The sequence below is a fragment of the Malania oleifera genome, chromosome 12 (genome assembly GCF_029873635.1).
Source record: "Malania oleifera isolate guangnan ecotype guangnan chromosome 12, ASM2987363v1, whole genome shotgun sequence".
In the NCBI taxonomy this organism is placed as follows: Eukaryota; Viridiplantae; Streptophyta; class Magnoliopsida; order Santalales; family Ximeniaceae; genus Malania; species Malania oleifera.
In genome coordinates this window covers 17,957,704-17,972,937 of record NC_080428.1, presented here as the reverse complement: position 1 = coordinate 17,972,937, position 15,234 = coordinate 17,957,704, and the positions used below count along the sequence as shown (strand labels likewise).

Sequence of the window (15,234 nt, the reverse complement as noted above, 5' to 3'; positions counted from 1 at the left end):
ACCTAGAACAAGTACAATCAAAACCTGGGCATACCCAGGGCACAAAGGCTTAAGCAAGCAGCATCAAAACTAGGAAAAACCTAGTAACAAGTACAATCAAATCTGGGCATACCCAGAGAACAAAGGGAACACAGGACCAACAGACATCAAGGAGGCCTAGACCCCATATTCCTATTCTTACTTTTCACAGGATGAACACACCATCCTTGTACCATATCATCCCCTTGATTTTTGCCACTAACCGTAGTCACAAGGGGAGCTTTTCCTTTATCCTTACTCTTTTCAGCTACATCCTTACCATGCAAAGAGAGGGGAAATTTGCTAAGATCTCTAACTCCATGATTTTCCGTATCAGCAAGAGAGACTTTATCTTTATCCTTATTCTTTCCAAATTCACTCACCCCTTGTATGGCAGAGGTAGCATTAGTCTTTACTGTTTCTTTGAACCCTGTAGTGTTTGAACTACCACAAGAGCTTTTAATCTTACCACCATCTTCCACCATCTTCACATGGATGTCATGGTCTTACAAGAGTCCAAGCAAACATTCAATGACCCCTCATTGGTGGCAGGACCTTTCTTCTTTTTACCTTTCTTCTGATCTTGTTCCTTTTTATTTTTGCAGTTCACCTCTGCATGACCAAGCATGTCACAGAACTTACAGAATTTAGGCACATTCTCATAAGACACCTCCTGACTAAAAGACCGACCATGAGGCAGATGGACTCTCACACTACTCTTTAGTTCTTTAGCAACATCAATCTCTACCAGCGCCCTGGCAAAGGAAATACTTTCCCTGTTGGTGGTCAGTTTATCTGCATGCACTGGTTGTCCCAAAACAGAACAAATCTTCCCAAGAGCATTCAATGTCCAGAATTCTAGGGTAAGATTTTTCAATTGAATCCAAACAGGCATAATGCTCAATTGCTCATTATTAAATTGAAACATGTTAGGCAACCTTTTAAGAAACAAAGGTCGTCCAAATGCAAGATAAGGACCACCTTGCACACATGAAACTTGTCCTCCTCTTTGCAAAACTTGAAAATAATCCAACCACTCTTATGATGAAAAATCTCAGCCTTAACATACCAAGATTCAAAAATCACATTGAGAGCAACTTTACCTAGAAATTTGTCTGCAAAGTAACCTGCTAAACAAAACTTCCACTTCACTTCAGGATCAGCCAAGTCCTTATCTTCTATAAGTGCCTCTTCACCACCCAAATCAAAGACTGGGAGAGCACCACAATTTTCTTGGTGTCTGTTCTTAGCAAACAACTCAGCCCACGACACCTTCTTGTCCCCTTTCATGAAGAACTCTTTCTCCCCTCCTTTTGTGGCATTCTGACAAACACTTGGCGCATTAGCACCATTTGTGCCAATTGTAACACCCATTGTGTCATTCTGTCGAGCATTTGGTGTCACAGGTGACTCTGTTAGTGTTGATAGTGCTAACAGCAGCAGCCTCACCACTGTTACCAACCAACGCCTTACTGGCAATGCCTTTACCCACCACACTATCTCGATAAGCATCATTGCGGTTTTCTTTCAAGCCCATAGCATTCTGTTTTTCAAGATTTTGGCAAGCCTGAGCTTCATCATCACAATCTGAGCCATCGGAAGAGACTTCTGTACCCTGCGTAGCAGAAGCTTGCTTCTGAATTTCTGAACTTGCTACACCCTTTGCAGCATTTGGATGAATGACTGGAGCCCAAACCTTTTTACTAGAGTGAACTTTGAATCCCAGTTCCTTAGTGACATTTTGTCGAACACCTGGTGCATGCACACCTGAAGCACACGCACCAGACCCAACTGAAACAGCAACGACACCTAAGGAATTTTCCTTCCCATCAGGTTGATCCCCTTCAGATTCTTCTATTTGTTCTTCATCATTTCCATCCAGATCATCAGAGGACGAATCCCCTGGGATCTGTTCACAATCTCCATCAGATTCATTTTCAGTTTCATATTCAGAATTAGCTTCTTCACTGTGAGACTCGGAATCTACCTCCTCCATCTTCGATTTGCTACAGGAAGCAGTATTACCCACTCCCGTAGCCTTCTGCAAATTCATATCTGAATTTTCCTTCTGCAATTTCAGATCTGAAATTTCCTTAGCATTTGAGATGATTTGAGAAATGCAAACTGGTTTTACAATCTCAGTGACTCTTTCTTCATCTTCTGAATCATCGGAGGAAGTTTCCTTCTCCTTCAAAGGTGAAAATTGGTTGGCGATTGCGGAGAGTCTCCCAACCTCCTTACGATTCTGTTGAATATTTTTTCCTGCCTAAAGGAACGGTTACCACCATTATTTGCGATGAAATCAAGGGCAGCAAACCTTTCCTTATTCAATTGAGATGCTGAAATAGCATTTCCAGCCTTGGAGGTTGAATTTCTCCCCATGGCAGAGCAGATCAAGAACTCCAAGGGCAGATTCACTCCATGCCATGTGTCAGGTGGTATTCTTGTTATATGGTACACTTGTTCCATCTCCAAAGTGGATAGTTTGTTGGGGTTTTTTTTACCATTTTTGTTTTGGTTGAAGTGAGGGGGAGAGGTTAGTGGTGGATCTCTTTTGGGCATGTTCTTTGTAGGCCAACTCTTAGAAGTTTTTTTTGGGATGAACTTTATTATGTTTTTGGCTGTTGTTCACCAATGTGGATTGTGGGTGGTGACCAACGTTGTCAGAATCAGGATCCTACATAGGATTGTTGGAGGGGTCTGCATGATTGAATTGTAGGAACGGATTAAGGATTGTAAGATTCTACTTGCAATATAAAATGAATATTAAAAAAATTATATAAATGGAATCCCTATGACAATTCTTAAGACTAAAAACTTGGTTTGTAAGTATTAGAAGTTTAAATCACATTTTAAGAATGTAAGCTACTAAAAAGCCTCTTTTGCTTTTCTACCAGACTGCTACTGTAATTAGACTACGAGAGTTGTCACTCACCGAAGTATAAAAAATCAGAATTATGAGTCTCTGACCATAAGAAGAATAAGAAGAAGGAAAGACTAGAAAAGAATCAGAGAATCAGTAAGCTAGAAGTCAGAACTGTTGTTTGTCGAAATTAGGAGAGAATTAGACTCGTGCTAGCTCTTCGGTTGTCAAAGGTCCGACACCAGGGCTGTCTGCATTTGCAAGATTGCATCAAGGAACTAGAACTTCACAAGCTGATTGAACTCCAGAAGAGCAGAACTGATCAGAAACAAGAAGAACCCAAGGACTCCAAGTTGATTGAACAAGAACTCTGTAAGAAATGGACCCAAGAAGACCAGCGCTGATTGAACAAGAATAATAGCTAATCAAACAAAAACTAAAACATAAAATTACTGCTGTTGTTGAGAGTTATTGCGAGATGGACATTTTTCCTTTTGTGCTGTTGAGAGCATGGTATTAAATTTCCACAAAATTGTCAAAATTTACAGTTTCTATAACCCTTGAAATTGAAATGGTGGTTCATTTCCATCTTACATAATTTTTGTCGAAGTTTCACGAATCATCTGAAATTTATCCAAATCTTGAAATTTTAGCGGAACTTGTCGAACTTTTAACTATAGGATGACATTTCCTTAGAGAATGCAAATGAGAGATTTAGGAGCGAAGTGAAATTTCTCGCTTAAGTTATTTTAATTTTTTTATTCAAGCAAAAAGATTATTATGAGGGCTTTTGAAGTTATATGAAAAAATAAACTTACAACAACATTTTATCCAACCATTCATGTCTAAATTATCATTATTTGTATAATAAATAATATTTAAATGATTTATGAATTTCATTTATATTAACTGAATATGTTTAATGCACATTATCTTACAAATATGTTTGATACACATATTGTATTACAACTTTTCCTCATACACAACATAGATGTATTTAACTTGTAATATATTAGTCTTAGAACTTATATTATTATGTCTATTAACCATCTCTTAAGTTTCATAAAAGAATTCCATGCTTTACTATTGATTTCCATTATTATTATTATTATTTTTTTCAAATTGAAATCAAAATTGACATCGAAATAGAAATTTTTGTCAAAATTTATGTACTTTTGGAGCTTCGAACTTTGAGTCAAAATCAAAATTTAAGACCTTGGTTAAGAGAGATGAGAATTCTCTGCAAGCTGCCGTCTTTGGGATGTATACAGATTAAAGTGAACAAAAATCCAAGTGCTATGTTTTGCCCTCATTGTAAAGGATTTGGACCAAATGGGCCAACAAAGCTACAACACTAAACTATCAAGCCAAGGAAAATGCATTTGGGCCCCACATTTAAATCCTAGGAATGAAAAAGGGTTGTGCAATTTGCTATGTAGAATTGATGGCGTCCCAAATAGGATAACTATTCTATGATTCTACTTGCGATTCTACTTGATCCTGAGTCTATACACATATGATCCTACAATCTAAATCTCAATTTTGATATCCATGTTGGTGACTTTAATTCAGTTAGGTTTTTGGGGGAGAAAAAGGGGGTGGGAGGGTAATAGCTAGTATGCAGCACTGACTCTCTTATTAGGGAGTGTGGTTGGAGAGATCTCCTATTGGGAGGTGCTACCTTTACTTGGTTTGTGGGAGGGGCTAGGGTGGTCACTAGTAAGCTTGATAGATTTTTGTTCTATAGTTAGTGGGAGGATGAATTTTCTAATCTCTCTCATACATATTTGCCGTAGGCTTACTTATGATCACTTTTCTATTATGATGGAATCAAGTAAGGCTTCCTGGGGCCCTACTCCTTTTAGGTTTGAAACTATGTGGTTGGATCATATGATACTTTTCAGCTGTTGGTGAGGAGCTCTTGGGAAAAGGAAGTGGAGAGGAGGTGGGAAGGCTTTAGGTTTATGAGGAATTTGAAGTGACTGAAGGAGAAGTTGAAAGAATGGAATTGGGAGGTGTTTGGGGATGTTAGGATTAGAAAATCCAGCATTTTACGTGAGTTTGATCTGTTGGATATAAAGGTTGAGGATGTTAATCTCTCGGAGAATGAGGGGCCGAAAAGGGTCTCTTTGAAGAATGAGTTGGAAGAGGTGATATTTAAGGAACTGAGAAGCTGGAAACAAAGGACTAAGTTTGAATGGGTTAAAGAAGGTGATTGTAATTCTAGCTTCTTCCATAGGTTGGTGTGTGGGAAAATGAGAAAGAACTTAATTAAGGAATTGGATGTGGGAAGGATTTGATCCTAGTTGGATTGGTTTTATGGTCACCAGGTTCTATTGTAACTTGTATTTTGATGAGGATGTCAGTAGACTGATGATTGAGGATTAGAGTGGAATCCCATTTTTGAGATCATATGTATTGGTTGGAGGACCTTTTGAGGAGAAGTGAGGGGTGTTGTTATTTGTGATGGAGATGGATAAGGATCTGAGGCCAGATGGCTTTAATATGTCCTTTTTTCAAGATAGTTGGGGTGTTATAAGGGGCTGTTTGTTTAAAGTCTTCAATGAATTCTACAGGAATGAGATTTTGAGCAAGAGATATGACTCCATATTCATTACTTTGGTGCTAAAGAAGAGTATGCTTAGCAAGATTGCAGATTTCAAATCTAGTTGTCTAGTTTCTAGTGTGTATAAGGTTATCACAAAAGTATTTGCTAATAGGATGAGTGTTTTGCTTGATAAGACCATTTCTAGTGCTCAAAGTGCGTTTGTGGGGGGTCGTCATAGTAGTCAAAGGCGTAAAGGGTGCTTGGAACCTAGGTGCGAGGCATGAGGTGAAGGTGGGCGCCTCATGGAGGTGAGGCTCATATTTATTAAAATTGCCTGTAAAATACCCTACATAAAGGATTCTTGATTGCAAACACATCATGAATAATATTTGAATTTTAAAATATCAAAATATTCAATACTAAACCATAAATATGAATACCATGACACAAACTTTCAATAATATTCGATGTTCATGCCATACATTCCACAAAATAGAAGCAGCATCAAGGGGCAGGGAAAGTAAAAAAAAATAAAATAAAAAATAGAACAGCAAAAGCAGCAGCAGTGCTGTACTGACTGAAATGCTGGAAATTCCAGATCACAGAAGTATAAATGCTGAGAAAAGAAAATGCTTCCAGGGGAAAAAACTGTGAAGAGAAGGGGGAAAAAAGGAACATTAATGAGGTGCACAGAGCAGCAGAACAGTGAAGAAGAAGAAGAAGAAGAAGAAGGTGAAGAAGAAGAAAACTGAGGAGCAGTAGAGCAGAAATTTCAGGAAAAGAATCAGAAATTTCAAAAAAAAAAAAGACAAAGGACAGCAAAAGAAAAAAAATTAAAAATTGGAGGTTCACTGCTCTGACTGAGAGCAGCATAGCAGGTCGGAAGAAGAAGAAAAGAAGAAAAATGTCTGAGAGCAGCTGAGCATATAGGTCAGGAAAAAGTGGCAGCAATTCCATAAAAAACACAAAAAATAAAGGAAAAAAAATACAGATGGTTGAGATTAAAAGAGAAGAAAAGAGCAAAGTATAAACTGAACATCTGTGAGGTGCACCTTGCACCTTGGTGCGCCTCTTAAAGGTTGCCTCACCTCAACTCAACTCCTGTGAGGCAAAAGCCTCATCTTCTCAGTGCGCCTCGCGCCTAGGCGCACCTTTGACTACTATGAGGGTAGTAAAAGAGTGGATGCCATTTTGGTGGTTAATGAGGTGGTGAGAGGATATTTGGAGGAGAAAGAAGGGTTTCACTTTTAAATTGGTTTTTGAGAAAGCTTACGTCAGAGTTGGCTGGAGCTTACTGGATAAAATCTTTGTGAGGAAGGGGCTTGGTCAGAGATGGGATTGGTGGATGAGAGGTTGTATGTCTAATGTGTTTTTTTAGTCATAGTGAATGACGAACCTAAGTCTTGGTTTAGTACCTCGAGGAGTATTAGAGTCCTCACTTTAGTACCCACTTTTCCCTTTTTGTTTGTCTTTGTGGCTAATGTGTTGAGTAGAATGATGGATAGGGCGGTGGATAGGGGCCTGGTAAAAGGGTTTGCTGTGGGGAGAGAGGGAATGTGGTCTTTGTGGCTCTTCTTGATGAATTTAGTTTTTAGAGATTGTGGAGGATGGCAAATGAAAATCTCAGGTCTTCATAGGTTGAAAGCAAGATTTTTCATTTGGCACATGGAGAAGATTGGTGAATGAAGCGGGATTTGTTCATCTGCTGGAGAAGGGCCAAATTTTAATCAGTGGATTAGTATTTGTCAACTGCAAGATAGGCGTGTGAATGCTTGTCTCCCATTTTACTGTAGAGAAGATCTATTGATTTTTGGAAACTTGGCGCAAAGCTATCAAATTTAATTGAAGAGATAAATTTTTTAAACATTGGTTCGAGTTTGAACGTGGAGAGATGGTAAGGTTTTTTATTTATTATTTTTATTATTATTATTATTATTATTATTATTTTTTTTTTATATGTTAAAAAATTGATTGGGGGCTTGAAGGCATGGTTTTAACCAATTTGGACCGGAACCAGTCTTTGTTTCATCTGAGTGATGTCAGGAAATCTGTAATCCACAAGCTGGATTGGGTGAGCCAAATGGGCTCGAGATGGGCTCTCATTAATATGAAAAGCTTGCATTTCTTCTGGCAGTTGGTGTTGAACCCTGGACTTTCTGGGGGGAGAGGTGCTTTTCTAATGTGCCAGACGTAACTTGATTATTTGATCAACAAAAAATAGTAGATATAATCAATTTGTTTCACATCCCTATATACACATATTTACACACATGCATTGAATGCATGTATATATAGAGTTAATCAATTTTTAATCTCTCTTACTCTTAATTCAATATTTATGAATTAATCAAATCTTAAGCATTTACCTCTACAGAATTTTAATTGAGCGAAATCCCTATTTAATATTTGTTTGACTTCCAATAATTATCATTGTTTACACACACAAAAACATGAAAGCGTACACATATATATACTACTATAATATCATTGGTTTGACCATCTTTTGACTCACTGGTCCGACCGGTAAGCCAGTGGGCTGATCAATGATCTGGGTTGGTTTTAAGGTGACAACAAGATCTGCACAATTGGAAGGCAGGATGAGTGGGGCGACAAAGCTAGAAGCTAATATAGACAGGTTGGTGATACAGTAATTATGGATATTTGATGGTGGTTTTTGGTCAAGGGAGGGTGTCTGGAACAATGATGAGTCAGGTTTGCTAGGGTTTGTGAACTGAAGGATGTTGATGTGTATTGAGGCATGGACCTGATGTTGTGGGCTTGGAATGGATTAAGATGGGAATTATTAATTTTGTTTCATATTTGTGGGCTTGGAATGGATTAGGTTGGGAATTATTAATTTTGTTTCATATTTGTGGTCATCTCTTATCTAGTGTGGGCTTAGGTGTGGCCAAATTAAATCAGGCTTGTTTTAAGTCCTCTCCAGCGCAGCCAGCCTGTTCTGGAAATTGAAAGGCCCAATGTTCATCATCTATTCAAGATTTAAAGTCTCATTCTGTGTCCAAGAATCAAGAACAAGGGATGGGTTAAGAAACAAGACATGGACCAAGCAATAAGGATGTGCATTTGGCAAGTCAAGAATGAGAGTTGGTTGGCAAAAGTAGTATGCTGGGACAACCAAATTTTAGCTTTAGCTCTGGTCCAACAGATTAAAGAAATTGGTTGCATGATGAAAACAAGAAGGCTGCAAGTGGGTGAATTCTGAGGAGCGCTCAAGAGCTACTCTGTTTACCCAACAATAGGGACATGAGCTAGTTGAGGAGGATTGTGAAGCGTGGGGTGGGGGGCAGTGAATGGCTGGTGAAGGTTAGTGGGTGAACATCTGTTTCTGCCAAGAAATTTGTCAGGCAAACAAAGGTTATTGAATCCGGGAAGGGGTTGTGGCAGGGCGATTCCATATGGGATTTAGTTTTGAAATTCTTTTTCAGAAGATTGCATGGACAAAGTACCTAAAAGTGGAGGTAGGAGCTTTTTGATTGAGGATATTTGGTTTGGTAGAGAGGGTGGCCCTTCTGAAAAGAGAAAAAGGAAAAGATGGTAATGGTGACGCAGGTAAAGACTGGGATGATGTGTCAGTTGAAGACTGAGTTTTGACTTATCACACAATCCTGCAAGATTGTTGGAAATTTCTTTGAGCTTACACTCTAGTGAATCTAAATAATAGATAGATGTTTACAGACCTTGAGATGACTCAAATAGAAGTATGCTCTATACTTAATAAAATAGAAGTTATTACTTGTTGCAAAAGATATAATCCTATTGAAAATCTCATGTAAAGCCCCTGTAACCTAAGCCCAAAAATTTGCGAGAAAAATTTATAGCTCATCCCTGCTAAATATGAATAACATTTGCATTGAAGAAAATCTGAATGAATAAAATCAGCAATTTATCAATGCTAAGAAACTGCTACTAGATCTCAAGCAGGACAACATTTCAGTTGTTGCAGTGCTTGTATGAGTAGTTACATGCTTGATGAGACTTTGGGCATATCATGGTTTATCTGACTGATTGGTTGCTTGCCAATTGTGTTTGGGATGTTCTTCTGAGTTTAGCTAAATCTTTCTTGAGTAAATACAATTGTATATATATTATTCCTGCTTGTTTGCGTGCTTAATAGACTGAAATATTTTTTCATGGATAAATTCAGCAACTATACCAAAAAGCACTTACAATCAAATCGGCTATACCACATCCACGGATCATGGGTATAATTCATGAATGTGGGGGGAAAATGCATATGGCTGAGCGTCAATGGGCTGAAGCAGCTACAGACTTTTTTGAAGCTTTTAAGAACTATGATGAAGCAGGAAATCAACGGCGTATTCAATGCTTGAAGTATGTTGGAAGCATTTTTTTTTAAAATTATTGATGTCAAATAGTAAATCTCTATGTATGAGAATATGAAAACATGCAATGTGCATCTCTCTGTCATTTTTTGAAATCAAATACATGACTTATATGAATATGTTTTTGCAAGTATAGTAATAATATTCCAGTTATTTTTGACCTTAAGTTTTTTTCTTTTCTTCTATTTATTTTTTATTTTTTAAAAACATTTGCTCCATTTCTGCCTCGCTTTATTGACACTCTCTTTCTTGTTGCGCACATGACAGATACTTGGTTCTTGCCAACATGCTAATGGAGTCTGAAGTTAATCCATTTGATGGGCAGGAAGCAAAGCCGTACGTCAGCTATGTGATTTGTATATCCAGTTTGACTGTTTTGATTCTTCTGTTTTTTTTTGATTTATGTGTGCCCCCTTTTCTATATATATGAATTAGGAAAAGAAGGGGTTGGGGAGAGCGACAGGTTGTAGAGGAAGGGAAGTTGGTGTGTTTGCTTTTCCTTGTGGCTATTATAATTGCTGTTCTGCAGATACAAGAATGACCCTGAAATATTGGCGATGACGAATTTGATAGCAGCATATCAGCGAAATGAGATACTGGAGTTTGAGAAAATTCTTAAGGTGAGGGTTTGTGTTTACTCTGATTTTTTTGTTATGCTTTTTTATTTTTATAGTGTTTTCTCATTTTGCGTATATGTTGGTAAATGGTTTTGGATAGAGTAATAGAAGAACAATTATGGATGATCCATTCATCAGAAATTATATTGAAGATCTATTAAAGAACATAAGAACACAAGTGTTGCTCAAGCTTATCAAGCCATATACGAGGATCAGGATTCCGTTCATATCAAAGGTACGTAATTACTGATTGATGTTTTTTATATTCCTTCCTGACCTGATTACTTCTGTTTAAGCATTCTAGTCTCCTAGTGGTTCAATTGTCTATGCTACCTTTTAAAAGATGAAAAAGTGATGCATGTTTTCACCAAATGTGGAGAAACTATGTTTTCTTGCCTATACATAGAGAGAAACAATGCCTTTTTGGGTGCTCCCATGTTTTTAACCTTTGCAACTGAGATATCTCCTTCTTAGATGCTCCCTTTTAGTCCTTTTTCTTACTCACTCCTTCCCACCCCTCAAACACACAACTCTGGTTGAAGTTATTACTGAATGATAAAAACGCTTGTGATCGTTTCATGCTCTGGTATTGTATGAATTGCATTTGTTGGCAATCTAGTTTATGCTAATACACCTGTAATATTCTTGCTGCTTGCTCAATTTAATTTGCTCCTTTTATTTTTTAGGTGGAAGAAGAAGGGGTATTTGCACTTGGTTTTATTTACCTAGAGAAAGCCTATGCTAGTGTACATAGGGAAAAATTGTGGTGTGTTCTAGGAGTATCGAAAGTGAGATTCTATGGTGTATGTTTGTAGATGATGTTGTCTTGATTGATGAAACTAGAGGTGAAGTAGAATTGAAGTTAGAATTATGGAGAGAAGCTTTTGAAAATATGGAGGTCTTAATATAACTAGAGATAAGGTAGTGTACGAAATGTGTTTTTAGTCATGATGGGAGGAATGTTGGATAAAAGATTAAATTTGATGATCTAGAATTTAATACTATAGATTTTGATGCCTTGGATTTTTTATGCAAGGTGAAGGAGATATTGAAGATGTATACACAGTTAAAATAGGTTGAAATTGAAAGTGAAGTTCTGTTGGATGACTATAAGAGATCAGAATGTTGGACATCTGAAAAACAACGTATCCAAAAAGTAAAAGTTGCTCAAGTGAGAATGCCAAGGTGTTTGAGTGATGTAAGTCTTAAGAGAAAAATTTAGGAATGATCGCATTCTTGGTAAGTTAGGAATAACACTTATAGAAGATAAGGGAGTGGCAGTTGAGATGGTCAGCCAAATAATCCAGTGAGGAGTGAGTGAGTTAATGTTAGTGGCATTAGAGTGGGAAGGGGTAGAACTAAAAGAACTTGAAATGAGATATTAAAGATTTGGCATCCATCCATTTGTCAGAGGATATTGTCCTAGATGCTGCTGAATGAAGGTAAAAGATTCGTGTAGCCAACCTCAGCTAGTGAGACTTATTTTGGTTGTTTATTTTTAGGTGGCCATTCAAACGCTTTGGAGTTTGGAATGAATTCCTTTATAACATTTCTCTTGAATTGCTATTTTTTCTCTCATTTAAGAGACAAGTAACTATTTAAAACCTCCAGTTAGCTTGGAAGAAATCCAGAGTGAAGCCCTTTGGGCCTGGAGTTTTATCACCATTGCAGTCCTTCAAAGCAGCCAAAGTTTCAGTTTTCGTCATAGGGATTTTGAATCCACCTGGATGAAGTGCTATCAATCTGGTTCAAGGTAATACCTCAACCTGTGGTGTCCAAGTATTCTGTTCCTGATAAAGGTTCTTGTAGAATTTGCAAAAGCCTTCCTTGGTATCTCCTTCCCTTTAAAAACCTCCATGGTTTTACATCAATCTCAATGATTTCATAGTAAATCTCTCACAGTTCCATCCTTGAGCCAAAGTGCTCTTGATTCTTGCCTCCAAGCAATTTCGTCCATATGAATAGTTCTGGGCAACTCTTTTCTGAGTTCCATCCTTTTTTTATCCTCGTAAGAGATCCCCTCAATCACCTCCATGTGATCAAGATCTTTTAGATCTCTCTTAAGAGACTCTTTCCTTGCATGAATAACTCCAAAGGTGTCTTCATCCGACCTTAGTAGCAACAGCTTGACTTGGCTGACATATTGTCTTGCAATTGGGGATCTTTCCAATGAGCTACCTAGGGCTCTTTTTTGGGGCCAACTTCAAAGCTCAAGTTTTTGGGAGCCCATTGTTGAAAGGTTTGAAAAAAAAAAAAAAAAAAAAAAACAGAGTTAGCTGGTTGAAAATGTAAATATCTTACTCTCCTTTGTTAAGAGTCTACTCTCAAGCACTCTGTTGTACTATATGTCCTTCCCAACCCATGCTCTGTGGCCAAAAGGTTGGAAGATCTACAAAAGATACTCCTTTGTGGGAAGTACAAGGACTTTAAGTATCATTTAGTTTAGGGGCTTTGTAAATAGCCAATTCAGGAGCCTTGAGACCTGAATCTTAAGCCCCTCACGTTGTTTGCTTTTTCTTGTTTATATTTGTTTTATCCTTTCTTTTGTTTTCCTGTCTTGTTTTTGAGGATTTTTTATCCACCTTACATATTCTTTCCTCTCTTAATAAAGTTTCTTTTCTGCCCAAAATGTCAAAAAACAAAGCTCTCCTTGGAAATGGCTCTGGGTGTTGGGAAGGGAGCGCTTTTGGAGGAAAATGATTGTTGAAGCGCAGACGGTGGATTTTTGAGGCTAGAGAGCACTTTGGAGTTGGTCTATGGAAATGGATTAGGACAGGGCGGGAGACTTTTTCTGCTTAAATCCACTTCAAAAATGGAAAGAGCAAAAGCTTTCTCTTCTGATTTGTGCAGGCTTACTTATCTGCATCAAGGCTTCTTATTAGTATATACATTGAGATGGTAAGTGAGGCCTTTTTTGGTTGCTGTACAGAAATGTTGCAGCTCCATTTAACAATGATAAGCCCAAGTGGACGTGCTGCAAGAATGGCTATGGGAAGGTGTTCCTCCTCTAGTGAGTTGGACTATTTAAACACTGATAATGCAGGTTTAATTCCCCTGGAAGGCTATCTGGAAAACTGTGGCCCTGACTAAAGTTGCCTTTCTTTGTCTAACCAGCAACTCTCTGCCAAATTTTGGTAGTGGATAATTTGCAGAAGAGGAGGAAAAATTCTGGTAAACAGATGTTTTCTATGTGCAGAAGATGCTGAATCTGTGGATCACATTTTGCTGCAATGCCGGTGGACTAAAACCTTTGGGACTTGGCTAGGTGCTGCTGGTTGGATAAATCATGGTATATTGCAGTGACTATTGAGATGGAGATTTGGGCTTGGAAAGGCATTTGGTCAGGAACTAACAGGAAAACAACTTCATCATTAATCCCTTGCCTTTTTTATTATTATTTTTTTGTATCGCGGAAGAAGAGGAATTGAAGAGTTTTTGAAGAAACAAATACATCTTTCACAATTCTTGAAGATAGATGATTTAGTTCTCTAACTAGCTGTTCATGGCTGCTATGCTTTAGATTTACATGCTGTTTTTGGTTTTTTGGATATTTTGTCTGACAATTGATACACTTCTGTTTGTGTGTGTTATTTATTTATTTTTTCATCTCTTTCCTTGTTTTTACTTGAGTCCCATCCCCTTGGTGCACTTTATTGAAATTTTTTCTTTTATCAATGAATACTTTATTCATATTATGAAAATTGTGGAATGATTTAGATCCACCATGTTTTGATATTTATGGGATGTAGGAGCTGAATGTGCCGGAGGAAGATGTTGAGAAGCTGTTGGTGTCATTAATATTGGATAATCGAATACAAGGGCACATTGACCAGGTGAACCGGCTGTTAGAGCGTGGTGACAGGTGACTTTCCATTTTTTGAACCTTCTATTGTTATTGAATCATGGTCCTTTTTATTTAGCACATATTTTATTATCAGGGCCAAATACACTAGCCTTCTCGAGTTTTGCCAAAAAGGCAGTCCTCCCCTGAACATTAAAAGAATGCCACTGACCTAACCAGTGAATAGTGTTTCATAAACATTATTATTTGACTTTTTGCTCCTATGCCTTCACCCAAAAAAACATGATCTCATTTATGATTTTTCTCTCTGTAGACATTTTTGCCCCATGCCTTCAACCAAAAACATGACCTCATTTTCGTAATCTCTTTCTTTCTCTTTTTCTTGGAGGGTCACTGTATTATTTTGCCGTTACTATTATTCTGATCTTGGGATATCCATATGCAGGTCAAAGGGAATGAAAAAGTATGCCGCCGTGGAGAAATGGAACACACAGCTCAAGTCCTTGTATCAAACTATTAGCAACCGAGTTGGTTGAGATTTGTTTTTAGGGGAAGGTGTGGTTTTTTGCAGTCCCACAGTCCGTGTATTCCGTCATGCTGTCATCCTCTTTTGAGAAGAGTGGAATTAGAGAATGGGGAGAAAAAACTATTGTTCAAACGCATATTAAATTAAAATTAAAATTTAAAATTTATTGTTTTTTTTTTTTTTTTAAAAGTATCTTTAGCATATTATAATGTCGCCTTCACAACTTGAATTGAATTCATCATTGTCTTCCTATTTTATTTTTCAAGTTTAAAAAAATTTATAAAAATTCAAACCCCAAGTACCCAATCACTATTATGGTGAATTTTGAAAAAAATATATATTCTTTTTTGGATTTAAATTATATTATGGATGAATATAATTTTTGGTGCTACCATTTGCTTTCTAATTTAAAACACATTTTTCTTTTGGAAGTTTTTAAATCCGTATATTAATTCACTAACCTAACCAATGTTAAATATCTATATGGCATTTAGCT

General features: G+C 37.4%; 1 protein-coding gene across 1 annotated transcript in view; it reads left to right on the top strand.

Annotated features, from left to right (window-relative positions):
* LOC131144074 (COP9 signalosome complex subunit 2) overlaps nucleotides 1-14,904 on the top strand; it is a 36,629-nt gene extending 21,725 nt beyond the window's left edge. The window contains exons 7-12 of the mRNA XM_058092446.1: nucleotides 9,595-9,782; nucleotides 10,061-10,129; nucleotides 10,323-10,413; nucleotides 10,511-10,645; nucleotides 14,160-14,272; nucleotides 14,658-14,904. Coding sequence (XP_057948429.1) covers nucleotides 9,595-9,782; nucleotides 10,061-10,129; nucleotides 10,323-10,413; nucleotides 10,511-10,645; nucleotides 14,160-14,272; nucleotides 14,658-14,748 — 687 coding nt within the window. The 3' untranslated portion in view covers nucleotides 14,749-14,904. The remainder of the gene's footprint in view (nucleotides 1-9,594; nucleotides 9,783-10,060; nucleotides 10,130-10,322; nucleotides 10,414-10,510; nucleotides 10,646-14,159; nucleotides 14,273-14,657) is intronic.
* The last annotated feature ends 330 nt before the right edge of the window (nucleotides 14,905-15,234 follow it).